The sequence below is a fragment of the Belonocnema kinseyi genome, chromosome 5 (assembly GCF_010883055.1).
Source record: "Belonocnema kinseyi isolate 2016_QV_RU_SX_M_011 chromosome 5, B_treatae_v1, whole genome shotgun sequence".
NCBI lineage: Eukaryota > Metazoa > Arthropoda > Insecta > Hymenoptera > Cynipidae > Belonocnema > Belonocnema kinseyi.
The window spans coordinates 61,483,046-61,507,971 of NC_046661.1; the positions used below are offsets into that span (position 1 = coordinate 61,483,046).

Below are 24,926 nucleotides of genomic sequence, written 5' to 3' on the forward strand. Positions count from 1 at the left end.
ACAGTCACGCCTAAAAGATGTAAATAACATAAGGATGTTAAAGAAAGTATTAGGAAACGAATAATATACCCATGTGAACGAGGAAACGAGAGTAGATCTTAGAGATGCACGAGAGATAAAGAGAGTCTGGATCTGTATTGAGCGAAGAGGGTCCGTGCCCGGCACAACGTTTACGAAGGGAGTCAGTTGCGTTCTGGAAGCGAGCGAGGCGAGGCAGGAGAGACTTATATGTATTGTTTCAAATAAAAGTATCATTATTGGACAAAGAAGGGTGAGACGCAATTTAAGTTCGACTGGACCTCTCCCAATTCGAAACAGAATATAATAGAAATTTGAGTTTTTAATAAATTTTTAAATATTATAAACAAATTTAATTATTTTTATATAACATATGGAGTACAATTTTATCTTTCTCAATTGATGTGTAACGACTCTTATACGATTTAAATAATATTACTTTGTGAATATGTAGTTACATTCGCCGATGAATCATAAGCGAATATCAGTGAATCATTCTCGTGATTTTATTTATTTTTTATATAAAAAAGAGAATTAGCTAAAAGTCCATAATTTCTTTATTACTGCAAGATGTCCTAATTAAAACAAGAAATGGATAGAGAAAATATGCAGTAAACAATTTTTGTAAAAAATTTATAGTCAAGTCAGCTGTTTGCAAAAGCTTTACGTTTGAATACTCAATTAATTCGAGAGAGAGAGAGAGAGAAACGCACCGTACGGTTGAGTGAGAGAAAAGGAATCCTCGTCTTCATATCATAATCTTCGTTGATTGAAAGATCTTACTGAAATTTTAAGAGGTCCAAGGGACCAGGTAAAGTGTTAGAAGGTAGTGAGAGTAAAACCGACCTGACTCGAGCAAACATGGGACCCTCGACGTTCAAGTGTCCCTGACGTCACATTCTACACAAAAAACTACAAAAAAAAGGGTCAAACTCTATGTGAGTAATCCGTGTGATACGGGCGACTGTGACCATTATGGCAAGTGCAACTTACCATGTTCTTAGTAAGGAAAAGCACAGGTCTAGCGCGGAAGTTATTAGTTTTACCGGCTTAATCAGAAACACTTTGTGAAACGGGCGGTAAGGCCCCTCACTTAAGGGTTTAGTAGAAACGGATACGGTTAAATTTTTTGTTAAGTTCCAATCCCGTATGTTGCTTTTGAGTTAAATTGGTAAATAATTTCTTTAATGTTGACTCTAAGAGTTAATCAATAAATTTTTTCACTTTTCTAGAAAATGTTGGATCCTGAATGCTGATTTTGAGCCGACTTGAGTCAATTTTGAAGAATTTTGTGTTAAAAGGCCTAAAATTTTCTTGTTTTTGCATATCAAAGCTACGATTTGCATTTTCCTCAAGGTTCTCAGAATGTTTACTCGCATTAGACACGCAGAACACATATCCCTGCAAAAAATGAAGTCGGTAGACCTAATAACTTTTACGCCAGGCGAGGTAACGGACGGACAGGCATTTTACCGACTGAATAAGGTTTCGCTATGAAACCCAAAAAATTAATTCGCATAGTTAAGATACTTATGATGAATGATTTCTGGAGAGTTACTCTGATTTACGGTACATAAAATATTTAAATAGTGAACATATATTTTTTTAACACAAAGTAAGGGTATCAATAAACCCCTGTTTGTGATCTTTTCTTTAGAAGTTTTTTTCGAAATTATCATGTGAGAATACGAGGTGGGAATAATATCCTTATTGGCACCCTTTCTTTCAGAAAACAAAAATAAATTAGAGTACTACTTCATACATTTTGCTGAGGTCATCATATCTTCTTCGTATATTTTTATGTAGTATTAGTAAAATCGACAGCAGTGGCAGTGTTCTGATTCCAACTCCTTGTTCAGTCAAAATAGTCTCAATCCATATTAAATAAAACTGTAAGTGTTTTGTAATTTCTAATTCCGCTGCAGCAAATTTCATAACCTTTTCCACATATATATTGGACAATACCGCTAACGTCAGTGAAACTAAAAATTAAAAGAAACATTGTTATAAATAAATGACCATGAGGTCAATCCTGCATGTATATATGTATAACATCAAATATTATATAATGAAATACAATAATTCGTTTCAAACCCTAGATTCTTCTTTAATCAGTTTGAAATAAAAGAGGGCGCTTTTAGGGACAATTTATATTATTGAAAAAAAGAAATCTAGTGACAGGTGATATATCCTTAACGTAGGCACCGTTTTTGAATTTGGGGCGCGATTTTCGACTACTTTCTGGCGAAATGTTTGTTTCAAATTATACGGCGAATAACAATATGTTATGGGCGTCATTGCATCGAATGAAACACGAAAACAGATTTATGGTATAAGTGAGCGATTTCGAGCGCCGGCATTCAATCGCTTTCCTTAATGGAAAGAAGTGTGAGCTTCTCGTATTTTTTAGCGTTGCTTTCTCACTTAAACTTATTATCTTCCGATATCTAACCTGAACGTTTTGAATATTTTAGACATTTCAAAGACATTTCAAAGACATTAGATATTTTTAAAGGTTTTAGACATTACTAAAAGGTTTGATTTACATTTTACTGGCCATGATTTTTAAATAATCGATACCACTCACATCTCTTTTAATGAACATTTATTTTATTTTTCTTATCTTCTGTTATAAAATATATGTCACATTATTTTATTAATGAATCATTCTCGTTTAACCATTAACCACGCTATTATTCAGTTACTTTAGATAATTTCTTTTATTGATTTATTATTTAGCGAAATTAAAAATTCTATTTCTTAACCTAGAACTTTTCCTGCCATTTTTACCCCCCCCCCCCCTTCCCCCACGCAACACTTTTTATAAGGTAAGTGTATGTAACATTAATATAGGCACTGCACTAAAGCAGACTACAGCAGACGCGTCACGGAATACTTGAACGCTCCCTTATTTCCTCCGGGCCTCTTGTAAATGAAATAGCAGTGCTTCATCTAGTAACGCGGTAACAGGGAGTTGATTGGGACGTATAGAATTACATTTAAGCTAACTGACTTGTTGACTTGTTTTTTTTAAGGGTATTTTCTTATTGCTTTATCAATTTGCTTGTTCGTGTAATTGTTTTGTATAAGTATTTGTTTAACGTTTTGTAATTCCTTTTGTAAGTTACCTTTATCTGTTATGGAGACAGCTCTGGATACAAGGGAGTCGATGACCGATTCTTTTTGAGATGGATGGTGGTGGGAGGAGGCATGTAGGTTTCTGTTTGTATGGGTGGGTTTTCTGTAAACTTCATGTCCTAACGTTTTATCAGATCTTTTGTAAACTAATACGTCCAAGGAATTTTTCCGTTTTGTTCAATTTCCATGGTGAACTGGATATTAGGAAGTAATCGATTGATAAAATTGAAAAACGTATTTAGTTCATCTCGTCCATGTCGCCAGATGACGAAATTGTCATCAACGTAACGGAATCAAAAATCCTGTTTAAGCTTCACTGTGAAAAATGTCTGTTGTGATTTCACAATAAATGTAATGGAAGTTTATTACCAAAACGTAATGTAATTTCATAATACATGAAATTGTACCGTCACAATACAGTACTGTAAAATTACAACAAGCGTTTTGTAAATTCACAACATACAAAAAAATTTGCATCACAATACATGTGTTGTAAAATTATATTACATACATTGTGAGTTTTGGTAATAAACTTCCATTACATTTATTGTGAAATCACAATAGAAATGTTTAACAGTGTTGATATAATATTTTGGTAAAGTTGGAAATATATATAGTATTGGGAAAAATTGTGTTTTCAACATTTCTAAAAAATAAAAGGGTAAATACCTATTCTGGGATAAACATTTAATATTATAAATATGAAAGCTTTTAATCTTTCATATTGAATTTACATTTTTGTCAGAACTGAATTCATATGTAGATTTGATTAAAACAATTTTTAATTGCATCATATATGTTATAGAAATCTGAACATTTTAATAAACTCATTCTTCATCAGGTTTTCGCGCAATATATACTTCCTCAGGAAACAAAATGAAAAATTGAAATTTAGGGAAATGTGTTATTCAGCTGAAAGCAAAAACAGAAGTTGGTGTATTCGCGGTAAATTTTGGAATGTCTGGATTTTTATTTGTATATCACGAAATAAAACAATCTGCAGCAAAAACTTAAAGTTTGGAAACAATCGATAATTGTCATGCAAAATGCTGTCAAAATCACTAACATAACCTACACGAATACACATAGCTCACGAAAAGATTACATGTGCTTTTGTAGGTTATGTTAGAGAAAGACTGAAAGACTTATCGTTGATTTGAGTTCAGATGGTGGGAAACTCCACCGACGTGGTAGTAAGCAGTTTTGGCCTTTGCAGTACTTTTGACCTACATAACAGAAGCACTTCACGAAGGTGACTTCCTAATAAATGGCAGGCTGCTGCCTCTATAGATTTGATTGTCCATCGCTGACGCTGTTGCACAAGCCTTCTTTCTCAAACATCATGGACACAATTCTCTCCATGCTTGTTCTAAATTTTGAGTGGAAGGGGAAAGTAATAACGGGACTACAGTTTTTTTTTTTTGGAACTCAGCATCGCCCGAGGACGGACAGCGAGTATCAAGAAATGGTCGATGAATATCATTATAAGGGCCCCAGACCTCTTTCAGAAATCATGGGTTTGGTGACTCAAGTTCTGTCAGAAAGCATGCCCTTAGTTTACTTAGGTGTCTTGTTGAAACTATTATTAGCTTCAGCCAACGGCGGTTTCGCATGTCGTCGTTTTACAGCACGCCAGCTTTCAATTTTGGATTCAAGGATTTTACTGTTCGAAACGTATTGTCCGCCTAACTTCAATCGTGATCCATCCATCATGTCGAAGTTTAACTAAATGAAGGCAATTGAGACAGTTCCTGCTCTACGAAGATGCAGTTGTCTTGGAATCGGTGCTTCCAAATGACCAGTACTCCCATTTCTTGCTGTTACATTGCGTAATCAGATGTATCAATTTCCAAAATGTGACAGAAAACCAACTCGCTTACTGCCCAGCAGTTTTCAATAATTTTGTCACTGTTGCGGAAGAGTTGTATGGGGAAGGCTTTCTTTCTTACAACACCCACAATCTCTTGCATATCATTGAGTATGGCAGAAGGTTTGGACCATTAGACTCTTTGAGTACTTTCTGCTATGAAAACAACATGCCCGAATTCCGGAACAGACAACGAAAGCCAGCTTGAAACCTTGAACAATATTATAATAGATTGTCCGAACGAAACGATTTTTTGATGGTACTACCGAATGATGTTTTCAAATTGTCTAAAAAGCATGTAGATGACCTCTTCCCGCAACAATTCATCCTCAAAATTGCGAGCAGTTCGAAAAACTACAAATTGGCAAGGTCGCGTTCGAGAGCGACTCGTAACTGATTTTTGAAGCTCATTAATGCAGATATTTGCATTGTGAAAAATATCATTCGAGTCCGGGAAAATGTTCAACACCATGTCAGGAGATTCCTCGATGGCGCACCTTTTGCCAATGTCCCCCACTCCAGTTGCATCAGGCACTAGGCAAATTGCTTTTGCATATCACAAGTGCGTTATGTGCAAAGTCTCTTAACGTGTAATTTGCTGTGTGGAGCTTAGTTAATGACTTGAAGAAATATTGTTCTCTAAATGCTTAATTGTTTCAACTTTTCACAGACTATGAATCGTCAGCTAAAGGTTATTGCCCGCCTGCGACGAAATCTCCTCGCAACCTTTTGATTTTGGATGATTCCCATTCGCATGTGAAAGAAACTCGAGATGAATCTACGTTGATGGATTCTCACGAGTATGTTCCTAAAATATTACACTTGAGAATTTTCTAACCTGGGAATACTGTTTGTCGAAACAGATTCAGCCATCATCGTCACCATGCTAAGCAAGATGAATCTAAAAATTGAGTGAGTATAATTTTTGATGAGCACTGTACAAGCCCTTGCTCCGGAAACTGAACAAACAATTAACATTTTTTTCAATTCTCTCAATCGATGAACGTTTTATTCACAATTCTAGTCTCAGTCATAATACTTCAAGTCTCGTTTCGTAGTTGACTGAAAATTACGTATTTTAAAAGGAAATAAAAAAAAATTTAATTACTACCCTGCACTGCACATTCTAATTGCTGCAAGTAGTATGTCTCTAAGTAAAAAATCGCACATTTTTTCCAGGAATTTACGCAATAAAAATGAACCAATTTTAAAACAAAATGAACGCCTCTGGACACAAAATGAAGACCTCAAAGAGGCCGTCCATAGGCTGGCTAAAGATCTAAAACAGGCTCAACTCGCTGGTGAATCTCGTTTCAACACAAGTCTTCTTCAACCCTTCGAAAGATTCCCCTTGTCGAACGTCGATGACTTCAATCAGATGGAGGCAGAGGACTCCGTCGATGTTCGTGAAAAACTTGTGAGGAGATTATTATCTCATAAAATGTATCATTTTTAGAGTCAATTGACAATACTACATGTCAATGCTATGAACATTCTAAAACATTTCGGAGTTTTACAAGAAAATTCAAATTCGTATCGTAAGTATGCTTAATTCTAAACAAAATTATTCTGATCAATGCATAAATTACACAACACATTCTCATATTACAGTTGCTGTGCAAAAGTGTCCATTCAAAGGCCCCTATGATAGGACGGAGTTCAAAAACGATATAAAAGAAATCCTCAGGGCCACGAAACAACGCAAAAAAACAAGACTTTGCCTGGTTTGGAAACGGAGGAGGAAATCGGTAACGAAATTCAAATGCTGCAGAATAAACTCGGAATCACGGATAAAATTAGTGATGCTGATGTCGACAGCGACTCAGATAAAAGCAGGAAAGAGGATCAATCAATCGACGATAATCAGGACTCCTTAGAAATTCAGAAATAATAATAATTTCAATGCATATTAATTAAGAAACACAATAAAATCAGAATGATCAGGCGAATTGTAGAATATTGAAAAGTTAAAGAGTTGAAATTATCGAATTTAAAGAAAATTTTGACTGAATTCAAATAAATTCAAAAAATTTGAAATCTAGCTTTTTTAAATACCGAAAAATTTAGCAAATTTTATGAAGTGAGAAAATATTTAGACACATTCCACGATTTTATAAATTTCTAGAATATGAAAGATTTTCCGACCGTACTATAATTCTTTAGAATTGAATAATTAATGATATTGGCCACATGTTTTTTAAATTTCAAACGTTTGGAGTTATTAATATTTCTTTAATCTTTTCAAATTTGCCATATCCTACAATTTTCTAAATTTTCTACCTTTTAATTGGTGTTCCAGAGTTGCAAATGTTTTGAAATTTCTTAATTTTTTTATGATTTTCGAATTTCTTGCGATTTAGAAATATGTCAGAAATTTCCAATCAACTGGCTAGAAATTTTTTTTTTATAAAAATCTTATAAAATTATTGAGTAGTTTTTATTAATAAAAAAACATTTTATAAGGTTGTTTCTATATAAATTTAATATAATTTTTTATAGAATGTGCGGTTTTTATGAGGTGATTTTATAGAGACTTTATATCATTTTTTGTCTGAATTTCAAATTCTTATTTGTAAAATCTTTGAAAAAATTTTATGAAGATAATTTTCAAAAATTAAACATTTTATCAAATTCTTGTAAAATAATTTTTATGACAAAAAAGAAATTCTCTGGAAAAATTCATAATTTTGATAAAAGTTTCAAAAAAAAAAAAAAAAAACGAAAATAACGAAACTATAAATTATTATATATCGTACCAAAATGTTCGAAACAGATCATTAGTATGTGTAGGGCATTCACGATGCGTGCAGACTGACTGCATTTTGCTATCTGGGTGAAGATTTTAGTTTCTAGATGTTCCATAAAGTCATTGGCTATTACAGGTGAGATTAGAGATCCCATTGCTGACCCTGAGGTTTGTTCGTAGAATTGGTTATTAAAAGAGAAGTAAGTATTATTGAGACAGTGTTCTATCAAAGGTGCGAGCTCGGAAGGAAAGTTTCTAAAGATTTAATAACAGCAATTATATCAGAGGTTGGTACTTTCGCAAAGAGAGATACTATGTCGAAACTCACAATGATGTTTTGGGGGTTGAATGTTAATCTGTTGTTTCTTTTTGATAAAGTCAAAGGAATTTTGGACGTGAGTGATGGAGTTTCCTGTAAAAGGGTTCAGTTTTGTAGCGAGGAAGCGTGCTAGATTGCAAAGTCTTGGAGAGATGAGATTAGTAGGTATTAATTTGGATATTGTTTGGCTGTCAAGTTTAGAGTCTTTGAGAAGGGTTTTTGTTTTATTGACTATTGTTTTTATAGGGTCCTTTTTAAGTTTTGTGTATGTATCGTCAGTTAGAAGCTCCATGAGTTTATTGTTAACGTCTTCTTTATTCATTATTACTGTTGTGTTGCCTTTGTATGCGGGTAATATTATAATATCTTTATTCCGATTGAGTTCTTTAATTACGGTTTTTTCTTGTTTTGTTAGGTTTGAGGATGAAACTTGAGCTTGGTGTAAAATTTTGGCCGTCCTACGCCGTATGTCATTCGCTTTTTCGGGTGGAAGGGTATATATTGTGGATTCTAAATTGCTGATTATTTCTTCTTTCGGGATTTTCGATGGAGCTACTGAAAAATTATGTCCTTTAGATAAGGCTGAAATCATTTCATTTTGACAGGATAGTCAGAGATGTTTCTTACTGTATCTGTTAGTTTTGTTTGTCTTACTACAAGTAATTTGTGAAATTTAATTTTTTGTTTTTGAGTAGAAAGCTCTTTAATCCGTTGGTATTGGTCAAAAGATATGCGGTCCAATGTAGACCATATGTCAAATTTAAGAGTGTTTGATAGGAAAAGGTGAAGTTTTAATAGTTTTTTTGGAGGTAGTGTGCAAGAGAAATTTAGTATGTTGTATTCTTTCTTTCAAGAGAAGCAAACTTGTATTATGCAGAATTGATTTGGATTTAGATGTTTCAAAATTATTTTTTCGTTGTAAGAATTTTGCGACGATTTTCTTGTCCCTGCACCGTTTCAAAAAAGCTAAGGATGTTAGTAGCTTACCTTGAGAAGCCCTGAGCTTACTAAAGGTGTTGGTTTTAGTAAGAATACTCTACCCGTAGAGGTCTTTAATAATACATTTAATGCTTTCACGATCATTCATTTTGATAAAAAGAGATATTTTGGGTTCCAATCGTGTAAAACCCTAAGAATTTTGCCGACGTTTCGTGAACATTATGGTTTACTTCTTCACGGCTGACCTGAAACTCAGGTATCAACGAATGACATACGACGTAGGACGGCCAACATTTCACGCCAAGCTCAAGTTCCATCCTCAAACTTAACAAAACAAGAAAAAACCACAATTAAAGAACTCAATCGAAATAAAGATATTATAATATTACCCGCAGACAAAGGCAACACAACAGTAATAATGAATAAAGAGGTCTATAACAACAAAATCATGGACCTTCTAAGTGACGATACATACGCAAAACTTAAAAAGGAACATACAAAAACAATAGCCAGTAAAACGAAAACCCTTCTCAACGACTGTAAACTTGACAGCCAAACAAAATCTAAATTAATCCCTTCTAATCCCATCTCTCCAAGACTTTACGGGCTCCCAAAAATCCAAAAAGATAACATTTCACTCAGACCGATCATCAGCACAATTAACTCACCAACTTACAATCTAGCACGCTTCCTCACTACAAAACTGAATCCTTTTACAGGAAACTCCATCACTCACGTCCAAAACTCATTTGACTTTATCAAAAAGATACAGCAGATTCACATTCAGCCCCAAGACATCATAGTGAGTTTCGACATAGTATCTTTCTTTACGAAAGCACCAATCTCTGATTTAATTGCTATTATTAAATCTTTAACAAACTTCCCTTCCGAGCTCGTATCTTTGATAGAACACTTTCTCAATAATACTTACTTCTCTTTCAATAACCAATTCTACGAACAAACCTCAGGGGCAGCAATGCGATCTCTAATCTTACCTGTAATAGCCAATATCTTTATGGAACATCTAGAAACTAAAATCTTCAACCAAGCCAAGCTTACACAGGAATTTTGGTTTCGTTACCATGGAAATTGAACAAAACGGAAAATTGCCTTTCTTGTACGTATTAGTTTACAAAAGACCTGATAACACATTAGGACATTAAGTTTACAGAAAACCCATCCATACAAACAGATACCTCATGCCTCCTCCCACCACCATCCATCTCAAAAACAATCGGTCATCAACTCCCTTTTATACAGAGCTGTCTCCGTAACAGATAAAGGTAACTTATAAAAGGATTTATAAAACGTTAAACAAATACTAATACAGAAACATTACACAAACAAACAAATTGATAAAGCAATAAAAAAAACAAGTAACCACAACCTACGAAAGAAAGAGAGAAAAACGACCCCTACCCTACCCTACATTCAAGGTGTCACAGAAGAAATAGGAGGAATTCTCAACAAACACAACATCCAAACTATATTTAAACCACCTGCGAAAATAGGACAACTACTAAATAACCCTAAAGATAAAAAGGCACCCTTCAGTGATCCAGGAGTATATAAAATCCCTTGTTCTTGTGGCAAAGTCTTTATTGCAGAAACCGGGAGAGAGGTGAGTCAACGCATAAAGAAACATTAGAGTAAAGTCAGGTTAACAAATTTCACGCAATCAGCATTAGCTGAACATCATATCGAAATAGGACATAACGTTTTATTTGACAAAACAAAAGTCATGGCAAAAACACACAATATCTTTCCAAGAAGACATAGAGAAGCAATCGAAATCTTAAAACACCTTAAGAACACCAATAGGGACAATGGATATAATACCAATCCGATTTGGCTTACCGTCCTCCCGGATTAAAAAAAAGACTTGATTGGCCAATCAGGTTCGACCAGTCCCCACGGTGGAGCGCTCTGGCCAATCATATGCTTCGTAGAGAGTATAAATGAAAACAACATAACCTGATACCTCAGTTTCAGGTCAGCCTTGAAGAAGTGAACTGCAATTTTCACGAAACGTCGGCAAAATTCGTAGTTTTTTACACGATTGGAACCCGAAATATCTCTTTTTACCAGTTTCTTGAAAATTCGTCGTTTTTTTATAAATATTTTGTAAATATTAGGAATACTTTTAAACTTCTACAATATTTTTAATCACTTCTACACTTCGAAAATTCCTAAATATCATTTTAACTGGCCTAGATTTTTTTCTCGGAATTTTTAAAAATCTTTTTAAATGTTTTTAATTCTTTCTAAAATTTCTCTAAAAATTAATTTTTACAAACAAAAATTACTTTCAAATTTTCACGTGAACCTAAAGAATATTCTTGCATCGAAACCTTTCTAAATTCTCAAAAAGCGTCTAAATTTGTTGTTCGAAAACCTGACTGATTGAATTCTGTATGAATATGATTTTAGTGTATGTTTTCAGTCTGTTCTTTGCGCAGATGCCAACAAATTTTTAACGAAATATAGTTTTTAAAACATTCCGAAAGAAAACGCTTTTTAAGAATTTAAAGAGGTTTGAAGCGAATAACAAAATTTTCTTAAGTTTCCTAAGAGAATTTACAATGATTTATTTTTTTATTTTTTGAAATTAATTTGAACAGAATTTTTCAAAATATTTCAAAATAATACACATTTTCTTGATGTTCCTCGGAAATTGAAAAAATATATATTTTTTTAATTAGTTTTAAGCGAATATTCAAAAGCATTTCAAAACATCTTAAAAACTTTTAAAAAAAAATCAAAAAATATTTTGGAAAATTTTAAGGCAATTTTTAGAATTTTGCACAATTTAACTCTTTTTAGAAATTTTGAAAGGTTTTAAGAAAATATATTTGTTCTTAAGATTCCTGGGAAAAGTTTTAAATGTTTTTACGTTCAAATCAGAGAGCCTCTGAATCCAAAAAATAGGTTTTTAAGAATGTGTCTGTCTGCCTGTACGTATGTCTGTATGTATTTATGTTATTCTGACGATGAGAATGTGCGCGCTGCGCGGGCAGATTTTTTACATTTGAAAAATCATTTTTAAAGATAATTGAAAAATATTTTCAAACATTTTTAAACATTTTAATATATCATACGACTGAAGAATCCCGAAAATTGTCTTATCTCTTAAAATTTATTTTTGGAAATGAAAAATCTTTTCAAATTTTCTTGTGAATCTTAAGAATATTCTCTTCGAGCCATTCAAAATTCTTAAAAAGTTTATAAATTGTTCGAAAACTTGAAAAATATACATTTTGTTTGAAGTTTCTTGGAAATCGTAAGATCTTTAAAAAATGTGATCATTTTCCTCAACAAGAAAAAAACACGTGTTTCGAAATTGGCCCAATTTATTGCAGCACATTTCGGCCGAAAGACTAACTGAGTATGTTATTTATTACTCTTTTTATAAATAACCTAGAAGATCTGAAAAAGTCATGAACTGCAAAAAAAAGTTCTGGAAAAATGGAAAATTAAGGAAATTAAAAAAAAAATTACTAGACTTTTTGTTTTACATTAAGCTTAATTTCAAAGACTATAAATCAAATTCTCAATGATTATTTTAGTACATGGCGGTGTAAAATGTTGGAAAATAAAAAATGTGTATTAAAAATGAGTTTTTTTTTGTTCTTGAAAATTGATATACATATATGTTCTTTAAATTCTTAAAAATTGTTTTTAATTTCTTTTTAATAATGAAGAACATTCATGTAAAATAACCTGTTTCAGATAGATTATTTTAAAAACTTGCTAACCTTAAATTCTTCTTGAAATTGGATTGAAACTGCTACAATAATAATCGTTTTGTGAGTTCAAAAATAATGCAAAAACTGTCAAAAATTTGAAAAATATTTCTATAACATAAAAAAATAACCATTCGTATTGCATTGGTACAAAACTTCATATTTTGAGGTTTTATTTTTGTTGTAAAATTTTTTATTTTACTACAGTCAATAACTTTACTTACGTATGAAAACATATCCCCATATAAACGTCTTGACAAGAGCCACAAACTACACAGACTCCCACCCTTTTTTATATTTATTTACAATAAATTATAAATAAATCATTTCTGAAAAGTGCGATAAACGTCACATTATTGGGCCACTCGCGACACAAAGCATGGTCCTGTGCTGCGCCAAACTTCACCCAACGAAAATATTATCGACCAATCAGCATTATCTAGAAAGAGATAGGTCTACGTCTCATATATTTTTTCTTTCTCTAGAGCCCATTACCGTTCTCCCGACATCATTACCGGTCCATTTCTATATGTCGATGATTACCCCCGATAGTGAGAACGACGCTATAACCCCTTCACCCCCACTATATTCATTTCTGCATTTGATGATTTCATCAAATGCACAATTCAATTTGTGACGTCTTTCAAAGTTTCCTTCGCTCTAATAATTTTAATAATAATTTTATTAATAACGACTCAAATCGTCACTACAAACTGTCAGGATGTAAACAATTGACGTTTGAACATAGTAAGTAGTCCGTGGAGTGGAGTCCCCTCATGTGTTTTCACTATTGAGGGCGGCAATGATTTCTATTCTTGGCAATCGGAAAAGTATGGTTATCTTCGTTTGTTGTTTTGTAAAATTCAGAATGAAAGATCGAAGTAAAGGTAAAAAAAATATTTTAAAGTAAATTACTGGAGCTGTACTAGTCTGTCCAACAAAATTACTGCATGATTTATATACAGGAAAAGAATTTTGGTTGTAATTTTAAACATTTGTGAAAATGTGTTAAATAATAATAAGGCTGATTTGAATAGTGTAGAGAGAAAAGAGGCGTTTTGTAATAATTTTTCAGGTTAGCATGCAATTGATGAAACATTACACGATTATGCAGATTTGAGACGAAAAGCGATTTCAGCCTAACACATACAAGAAATTGCTTTAAAATGTGTGAAAACGGAAATATGTATGATTATTTGCGTTCAGTTAACAAAATCAATTCATCAATTGAAACAAATAAAATAAAACTAAGACTAAGGAAGCTAAAAAGCAAAAAGGAAAACGAAATAGAAAAAGTTAGAAACCAAAAAGAATATGAACCATAAAAAATAAATCTTCAAATATTAACGATCTCATTGATTCTGCTAAAGGAGTCACTCGAAAAAGAAAGTTAAAAGCTAAAGACACTAACAAACAAACAAAAATCAATTTTCGAAAAAAAAAAAAAACCGTTTCTACTAATTCTGCTGAAGCAGTCAAAACAGGCGAAGAATCACAATTTCTAAATTTAGACTAGACAGATCCTGATAATTAAGTAATTTAGGCCAAACGATTTGTTTATTAATAAAAAATAATTGATAAACAATGTATCTCTTGACCATTTACTTCTTAATGATACTATTGAAGTTTTGTTTAATGTGATTCCTTCACCATTTCATCTTCATATGACTAGGGTGCCAATGATTGGGGCCATCCCTGCCAAGAATTACGTCAACCCTGCCAAGAATTGAATTTTTAAGCTAATCAGCTAATTTTAATTATTTTTTCAGTTTCTAATATATACCATATTGAGGTAAATAAAGCTTAAAATTTGATACTCTATTATATTAGTACTGTACATATTAGTATTATATTTATCACACATATCATTTTTGACATTAATTTCTTTCTCAAAGCCTTGAAGTTTGCCTTAACCTGCCAAAAATTGCGTACATTACCCTATTTGGTTAAAAATTTATTTTTGTATTTGAAAATTTGACTATATTTTTACATTCTCATTCAAGAGAGTGTAATGTAATCGTCCAAATTTTCGATCTCTGGTTTTTAACGGATCTTTAAGTTTCGGCACTCACAGAATCTGAAAATCATAACATTTTATCGGTGTCTGTCTGTATGCATGGTTACCTGAATGTTGTAGCCGCGCTAACCTTTGAAATGTTTGTCCAATCAAGTCAGCCTTTGATACACTTCTTAAGGTTACAAAAATGAAGGCTAAGTTCGTTAAGCAGATATTCCTAACAAAAATTAAAAAATTTAGAGCATTTTCAAAAATTAAAAAAAAATTTTGAATATAAAATTTTTTTGACAATGTTTCTTATAAACGGGTAAAATACTTGCAAATTATCAAAATAAAATTTTTAATTTCGATGAAAATTAGAAAAGTTATATACTTTTGAAAGTTTTGAAAATGTTCAGAAACTATGTCAGTTAAATTTTTCGATCAGATGAAAATTCAAAAAGTTTAAGCTTTTTAAAAATTTAAATAAAAATTTTTTATGAGTTTTAGAAGTTTTTGTCAAATTTTCTGAGACGCGTCAAAAACAATTGCAAATTATCCCAATGACATTTTTTAATTTGATAAAACTTCAAAAAGTTATATGCTTTTCAACATTTTGAAAATTTTCTAAAAAAGGAAAAAAAACTTTTTTTTAATAGGTTAAGAAATATCAATCCAAATTTCTACAGTATGTAAAATATATGTTTTTCGAAACTATTAGCATGAAATTTTTTAATTAGACAAAAGTTCCAAAAGTTGGATTATTTTTAAAAATATGAAATTTTGATTTTTTAAGAGATCCATAAGTTTAAAACGTTATTTTTAGTAAATTTTAACAAGATTTACAAATTATCTTGATGAAGTTTTCCAAGTGGACACGAAGTATCGAGCGCGAAGCGCGAGTTTCGTAACAAGAATGTAATCGTCAAAGCCTTTAGGTGCTTTGAGAACCTTCTTTAAAAACAAATCGAAAAAAAAAACAGTTACAATTTATGGCTATAATTCCTCAGAAGTTTGAATCACAGTTTTTGATTTAAGTTATACGCATTAAACATACGAAAGAAGATATACGAACAGATATTTATTAGTTATAAATGCAAATATTTCGTTGAAAATTTAAGTATATTTTTGAATAGAAAATTAATTTTATAGGTTTAAAATTCAACTTTTTGTTTAAAGATTGAATTTTTTAAATAAAATTCGTTGTTTAATGGTTGGAAACTTAACTATTTTACAACTTATTTTGTGTTTTTTCTCGCTATTTATAGAAATATTTTAGAAAGTTTTTAAAAACCATTTTAAATGAATGTATAACTAAGTATTTATTAGAAACCTATCTATTCTATTTGTTTGTTATTGTTCGAATATTAATCTATGTTATTCATTTGTTACTTTTTATTAATTATGAATAATTTAAATATACTTTTTACAAATACGTTGTTTTTTGGTAGAACATTAATTTTTAACATTAGAAATTCATCTTTTTGATTGAATATTTTATTCATTCATTTTTTTCGCGGAATTTTGAGAAATATTTTGAAATGTTTAAAAATCTTTTCAAATTTTCATCTGAATCTTAAGAATATTCTTTCATTCCCTTGAAACCTTTTTAAAATTCTTAACAAGTTTCTAAATTTGTTGTTCGTAATCCTTAAAATCCTGCTTTTTGTCTTAACTGTTTTTAAATCTTTTCCTTTACATATATACTTTAAAATTACACGGAGAGAAATGCTAAAAGATTAATTCACGAAATTAATTCTAGATTTGGCGCAAGAACGAACGGGAGTTGCTGTTAAAGTAAGGGTTCCGAAATCTTAGTTATTGTGCCAAAGCTAAAATAAAATCAAGGAGCAGTTCCGTGAATGAATTTCTTAAAATTTCTCTCAGTGTAGAAACAAGATATCCTTTTTCTTAAAAGTTGTATGACACAAGATTTCGCATACATTGTTGTCGAAAACCTGACTATTTACATTTTGTGCGGCTGTTTTCAGTTTGTTCTTTGCTGATATTTAAAAAGATTTCAGATAAAATATAGATTTTTAAGACTTTGAAAAACAATGATTTTTGCATTTTTTAAATTTAATTTGAAGGGAATATTTAAAAATATTTTAAGATAATACAAACATTTTCTCAAGGTTCTCGGGAAATTGAAAATAATTGTCCGTTTTTTATTCATTTTAATATTAAGAAGATTATTAAAAAGTTAAAAGAATATGTAGATTTTTGAAAACTTTGAAATAAAATTTTGGAACATTTTGAAGAATTGTGAAATGTTTCAAGAAAATAAAATTTTTTTCTTAACATTCCTGGGAAAGTTTTGAATAATATAATACTATTATAATGTTTATTTTTTATTTTGAAAGAATAATATGTAAAGAAAATTGAAAAATATTGTTATAAACTTTTACGCATTTCAAAAAATGAGATGACTGAAGAATCCCGAAAAAGAAAATTTAAAAATCATCTTTTCTGGCAACATGGGAAGTCTTAGTGTGCATTTCTTTTTAAAGCACACTATTTAGTAAAATGATATTGTCACCTCTACTTCACAGAACCGTCTCGAAGAGTTTCCGAGAAATGTAATTTTCCGAAAAAATGGAATAAAAATGAAACAGCAACTCCTTAAAAAAGGCTTTCTGGAAAGCTAATGATTTTTTCCACTAATTAGTATAATTTTTAATACAAAATTAAAATATTGAATAACTGGTTATTGTTTCAAATTTTTTGAACACTTAGTATATTTTGAGATTTGTTAACAAGTTTTTGTAACCGTTTTTTTTTAAAGTTATGTAAGAATAATTTTTCCAAGATTCTGCGAATAAGTTCTAGAATAAGTTTAAAAGATATGTAAGACTTTACGATGTATTCAAGAAATTTTAGAATATTTGATAAATTTTTGGAAAACTTATAAAGTTTTAAAATATTTTTTTAAACTTCAAAACTTCTAAAATTCATACACAATTTTGAAACTGATTCGAATGCCTTTGAGATCTTTTTTATATTTTAAAATTTTTTAGAGAAATCTTAAAAAAATTTCCGTATTCTTACAAATTTCTTAAGAAGGTTATTAATTTTATTTAAATACTAAAAAATGTAAGTTTAAAAATTTTTGTTTGAAATTTGAGATTATTTTTAAATCAACTTAGAAACCTTTGAAACATTTTCTGAAATAAATTAGTTTTCCTGCACAAATTTTTTAATGTCCCGAAATTTGTTAGATGCTGTTCTAAATAAATAATTCCCAAACTTAAATCATTTAAAATGTTCCCAGAAATCTTATTTTTGGTAACGTTTACTATATTTTTACCGACACCAACAGTTTTCAAATTTCGTAAACTAAGATATTGTAAATTTTGGTAAATTTGCTCAATTTTCTTATTCCTTTAAGTGTGTAAAATATTTACAAATTCTGTACTGGGTTAGAAAAATGTTAATAACAGCATTATTTCTTAATATTGAAATATGAAATTAATATATTATTAAGAAATCATATGAAATTCAGATGTTATCCTTTAATTAGAAACTTTGATTTACACAGCTGATATGGATCAGTAAATTCGACATATATATATTGATAGACTTCATTTACAGACAGTTGAAACTTTAAAAGGCTTTTTTGAGTGACTGACAAAGATTTTAAAAAGTAAACAAAAAACTTAGCTGTGAGAATAAAAACTGAACACATTAGGACAAGCACAAAAATCGGACATTTTTAATTATTAATTAAATTATTTTCGCAAATTAAAGTTATTTTTTATTGTATAATCTTTGACTTATTTTTAAGAATATTTTTAAACAATGTAATACGTCTACTTGCTAGGTATTTAAATTTCTTTATTTTAAAATAATTGTCTTTTATCATAATAAAATTTGGGTTTAAATTTATAAAATCTGGCTCTCAATTCTGCACTTTTATTGTAAAAAATACAAAAAAAAAACAACGGTAATATAAAAAAAATGGACTCTTGTTGTAATTAACTATGCACTTTTGAGTTAGCGCTAATGGTAACTCCTCAAAGCACAAACTTTAAAGGTAAATCTTTTCAGAAATTGCTAACTTTCACCATTTACCGAAGCGTAACGTATACCTTCAAAGTAACTTTTAGGGTCATCAGACAAGAGGGTGCAGTTATCAGCAGTATCAGGAGTCTAAAACTTTCTGATTGTATGACAATACAAAATCCCTTAAGGCCACGTGCTACTTAACGGAAAATAATTTTTCGACATACCACCTTGATTAAAATGTTTTAAGACTTTATTTTTAGAATCAAAAATACAAGTTTATTTATCATTATCGATATTGTCCCCTTCAAAGTACTCTTCATCGACTGCAACGCATTTATGCCAGCGCTTGATCCAATTTTCGAAAAAATTTTTTATTATCGGTTTGCGGTATAGCCATGAGAGCCATCTTCGATTTTTTTATGATGACATTTTTTTTTGTGAAAAATCGAAACCACACACAAAGATAGATGTACACAATACGGCGTCACTTTAACAAATGTCAAGCTATCAAGCTGAAAATCTGGCAAAACGTCAGTGCCACTTCTACCAACACAACCAAAGAAGAAGAATTGAAATCGACCGAACGAGGGCGCCACACGGTGACGAGTCCAAAAACTTTTTGATTAAGGTGGTATTGTAAAAACTCACGTCCACTCGAATTGAGATATCGAGTTAAAAAATTGGGAAATGAAATAGAAGGTACTAATGAACGTTTTTATACTCAATAACCTTTGGAAATTAAAAAAAAAAAACAAAGAACACGTTTGTTATTTTCAAAATATAATGGGAATACAACCTTCCATTAATGTCACTCGTAAAATTATCCATCGACGGTGATAAGTAGGCGCACGCGCGCAAAGACACAGCAGACTCCACGCGATGGAAGTCAGTGGTGTATGTATGAAAATTGACAGGCCTGCCACGGCCTGTCACTACCAGGAGCTGTAGCTAAGATTTATTTCTGCGACCGGCTGGATTCATAGTGGTGACCCAGTCTGTCCCGACTCAACGAGTCCTGCTGTATGAGAATGAAAGAGACCAGCATTGTAAGAGAAAAAGTAAGGGTTATCACTTGTGTCTCTATACTCGGAGGACGACGTCAAGATCCTAAGCCAGAGTTAGTTTGGCTAGTAGTGAAGGGATATACCATCACAATTCACCGATAAAGCGATACACGATTCGTAACAGGATCGAATCCACTCTTGTGTCCCTCACGAATGTTTAACCAGCGGGCTTTATCTAGAAAATGATTCATACGACGATCGGGTCTAGCCAGAGCAGATGAGACTTTGTTCATGACTTAAATACTTCGCTATCTATTTCACAGAGAGGTTAAAGTATCGCGACTTATTCAGAGCGGTCCTTCGTTAAGTAATAGTTCACAATTATGCAAATGTATCGCGATTTAGCCAAAGAGCTTCGCACTTCGTAAAAGTTGACAGCGCAATTGCATGGAACATAACGACGATTGCTGGGGGTAACTCTGAGGTTTATACAGTTCGTCATGTCTACGTTAAAGATAGCGTCTTCATGGTCTGAAGCTCATTCGAATGTAGCAAATACGTTGTCTCCGTTGAATTAAGCACGTGCGATGCAACCGGTGAATTGAGCACGTTCGACCTTGAGGATTAAATTTTCATGTAACTGTTTAATAAATGATACGTCATGAAATTAAAAAAAAAATGGTATCGTACTTTCGCATTACTTTGGTTAACCTTATGGAATTTCAATATAATTATCCCATTTACATACGTTCGTCTATTGGCAGCAATCAGAGTGCACATGGTTAATTTTATTTAGTTAAATATATAAATTTTGTGGTAGTCACACAAAATGAGGGTGTTCTACTGCGTGAGGATTGAACTTAAACTCTCCCTTTTCAAGCGGCGCGGCGTCCGTGGACCTGCATATATAATGTTGGACCTCGCAGCAAAACAGTGGTTTTATGGTATCAGGTCCAATATTATATACTAGAAACAAAATAAAGGCGCATGCGCGGTCGCATAGCAAGGAATACAAAATGGCGGTAAGTGCCACATTTATTTTTTAGTGCTTTTATATGCACTTGATTCGCCGACTTGAAAAAAGACATCACGTTCAATTACCCACTAGTAGAACACGCTTTCCATTTTGCGCGTCTCTACCAAAAAAATACAGGTTGCTATGTAATATACTCATCTATCATCTTTTGAGTTAAGTTTTAAAGGGCATAATTAAGAATAAAATATGTGCACATTCCTGAAATCTTGTCCTTTTAAAATGTATTACAGGCGAAAAGATTTTTTGTACCAATTTAATCTGTAATCTTGTTTATCGCACCCCTTTTTTCAAGTGTTTCACAGTCGCTATCCAGATAGATAACTTATGTATGTTCCATTCTATTTCAGTCTATACCATTCTACAAAAATAAAAAGACAAATAAAGCGTAGACGCTCGTATAACTCAACATTTGTCAGACAGAATGGTGACGTCGATTACACGTCAAATCGCGGTCGTCGCCATCGTATGATCGTCGACCCGAAATTATAGTCGAATTTTAGGTCGGTTTTTGGCCGTGCTTTTTATGCTTCGAAAATACTCTGTAATGATTCAAGCGGTACGTTTAGGTGTTTTGTTCAAATTTCGACAAATGCATGAAGCTTCAAATTAAAGTTCGTTTTGGCATTAGAAAACTTTTTCGAACAAGTGTCAAACATTTTCCAACATTTTTTTAAGTCGTATTTTTTCAACCAAAATTCTTGAGTTGTTCTTTATGCCCACTTGTGGGAGGCGATGAAAGAGAGGGGAGTGGAGAGAGGCCTGATCGAGAGGGTGAGGGAGGTATATGGAGAGACGAAACATAGGGCGAGAGGAGGGAAGGAAATTTCGGAGGGTTTCTGGATGGAAAGCAAGCTAGCAGCCGGAGTGGTGGCAGGAATTAGGAGACGGTCACTCGCATAGACACATGACATAGTGTTGCTAGCAAAGAGCGAGGAGGCCTTAAATGAGATAATGAAGAGGTTGAAAGATACCTGCATAAGAATATGTTAGAGCTGAATGCGGAGTCCAAATCTATGGTGTTCAGGAAATGAGGAGGAAGGGAGGTGAGTGGAAGTGAAAGGAAAGGCAGTGCAGGAGGTGAAAGATTTTGAGTACCGGGGCTTTCTGTTTCGGAGGAATAGGGGGAAAAAGTTTTCCGCAGGTGAGTTTGGAAGAATGAAATTTTTCAAGTCCCTAGTAATGAGTATCCTATTCTATAAATTGGAGGTGCAGGGATGGAAGGCAAGTATATTTTTGGCATCAGACTTCTTCCCCGTAGGGCTCAAAACACTACTAGAAATATTGTTTAGGAAAACATATTAGTGGCTGGAAAATGATTTAAATTTCCTTACCCGAATTATTTACGATCTTGTTACGACAATATCTATTTCTGCATCCATAATATAATATATAATAGAGATTTTTTTAACGACGTCGTAAAGACACCTTAAACATTTGTTTTTTACCTTCAGCCACGGAATAACAAGGAAAGGTCCCCAACCCGAACTTACCGATTTTGATGATTTAAATATATGTTGCAAAATATTTAAAAAAATAAAAGACACGTATTTTTTTATCGGCTAGTATTCACTCTTAAGAGGTGAAAACCACCCCTAAAGTAAACCCGCAAAAATAGTTTTTTCTAAATATCTTTGCTTAAAATAAATATTTCTTAATGAAAAAATAGAGGTTATTTCTTATAAAAAGACGAAGTGACCCATGGTGTTTTAAACAGTAAGGGTGGCATCCTCTATTTTTTAGAAGTTGAAAACATGTTTTTTTTAGCATAATTTTATGACAAACAAGTTTGAAACGACTAAATAAATTAAAGAAAATATTTAAACATTATTAATGAGCAAATATAGTTGACGTCTTTCGTTATTTTTAGAAAACTTTACGCCTCAGGGGGTTGAACCAACCCTATCACAAAATAACAATAAGTATGTACTTTAATCCATAAAACTTCGTAGAAAGTTTGTATACAGGGAATATCAAGATTGCTATTGCGAATCTGCTATCGTATTTTGAAAATTAAAAATGGCAGATCCAATATGGCGTACACAAATTTTGAAAACAACGAAAATATTTATGAAATTTCGTATGCAGAGGCTTTTGAGCTCGCTGATTACAAAAGTTGTGAGCGAAACAATAATCTGTATATAATTATATATAAATTATTTCTCTATTTAATTATTATTTCCATGGAGATTGGTATTAGAATGTTATTAAAATTACTTCATTACAAATTTGATGTATAGTGTACTATTGTTAATAATAGTTAACTGTAATAATCTTTCAGTTGTTGTCATACCATTTCTCAAATATTATAAAAATTATCAAAAAATTTAATTTAATAATCAATATTATTTTAATATTATTCTAATTACTACCATTATTTTCTATTATTATTTATGTTGTTGTTGTTATTCGTAAGAATAGATAAAAAAGATATTAGTTGATATTTTTTGAAATTAGAAAACAAATTATTAGTGAAAGTTAATTTTATACGCGTTCATTAGCGTGACGAATGTTATTATGAATTCAATGTTAATTCTAGAGATAAAGACTCTGCACTCATATTTTTGACAATATGTGCGACTCACAATCAGCAGTTTACTTTTACAAGTAGATTAAATTTAGATATAATTAAAATATAATTCGATAAGCCTTACAAGCCAAAAAATAAATTTGCATTGATGATATTAGATTTAAAGATTCTAAACATTGGTTAAAAAAATTTAAGAAAGCACACAGAATAGTGAATAGTGCAGTTACACAATACAGCCACTGATATCAGCTACTGGGCAACTATTGTCACAACTATTTCTTGTTTTAAAGGAATCAAGTGGTAAGATTAGCCCTGTTGTAGAACAAAACTTATCTAAACCGGAAAGCTTGTAAGTAGAAGCATCAAAATCTGGAAAATTAACAAGTAAGGAAACTTTTATATTGCAATATCATAGATCAGTTATTTAATAAATCGTTTCATTGCAGATCACTTCAAAATTTTATGGTTTATGGAGTTTATGGATTTCGTATTTCAAAAAACTTTATCCCAAAATTTTCTGATGATGTAATGTTAATGGATCATGACATGAATTTACATGGAAGAAATAATATAATTAAACTTCAATCATTAGTTCACAATCAACCATCCTCACCGAGATATATAGATTTGTTTCAATATTCCTGGTATAAAAGTGAGTGAATCTATGAAAGGCACGAGAAATGTACTAATCCTGCAGGTTTCAGTTTTGTAGAATCTTGTGGAGCACGTTTGCGAATTTGAAGGGTGCAAAAATATTTAAATTGAATTATGTGAGTGGTGCAAAAAATCATGTGTTTTAAACATTTTTATGACGATTACCATTACTGTAAAAATTTCGTAAAATAATATATTTTATGCTCTCTACATAAAAATGTACTATGTCGAAAGCTAACAATAAGAAATTAGAGATTATTCTTACATTAAAATATTATTTCAAAAATTACGGTATTACTCAAATTTACTATAAAAGAATTTCAATAAAATTTTTATATTAATTTTTACCAAAATCATAAAACTGCTTTACGACACAGAATTGTCCTGTTTGGAAATTTAGAGGTATGGAGTTTTTTGGTTCAAAAGCACAGGTCTTCACTATATCTGTTGTTAAGGGGGTTAGGGGTTCGGAGTTGAAAATCTACTATTTTAAAATGATTTATACATTTATTTTCGTGTAATTTATGTCAGTAAATGAATAATATATCTATGCGAAAGAGGGAACGAGAGTAAACCTTAAAGATGCGCGAGATAAAGAGAGAGTTTGGATCTGCGTCGAGCGAAGAGCGTCCGTGCATGACACAACGTTTGAGGTGGCAGTGGCGTTCTGGAAGCGAGAGAGGAGAGTCGGGAGAGACTTATGTGTATTGTTTAAAATAAACTATCGTTATTGAACGCAATATTTGTTAGAGTGGACCTCTCCCAATTCGAAACAGAATATGAAAGAAATTTGAGTTTATAATATTTATATTTCATCACATATTTTTATGGAATTACGAGGGTAGTTCAATAAGTCCTTAGAATGACCAACATATGACGCGCGAATCGCTCCAAATCATCTGTTTTCAGTCAGCACCACTCCCGACTAGATATA

The 24,926-nt window shown here is 31.7% G+C and overlaps 1 protein-coding gene across 1 annotated transcript in view; it reads right to left on the reverse strand.

The window, feature by feature from the left end:
* LOC117172911 (periodic tryptophan protein 2 homolog) overlaps nucleotides 1-24,926 on the reverse strand; it is a 272,846-nt gene that overhangs the window by 23,598 nt on the left and 224,322 nt on the right. The window contains exon 14 of the mRNA XM_033361205.1: nucleotides 1,781-2,000. Within this exon, the coding sequence (XP_033217096.1) occupies nucleotides 1,781-2,000 (220 nt within the window). The remainder of the gene's footprint in view (nucleotides 1-1,780; nucleotides 2,001-24,926) is intronic.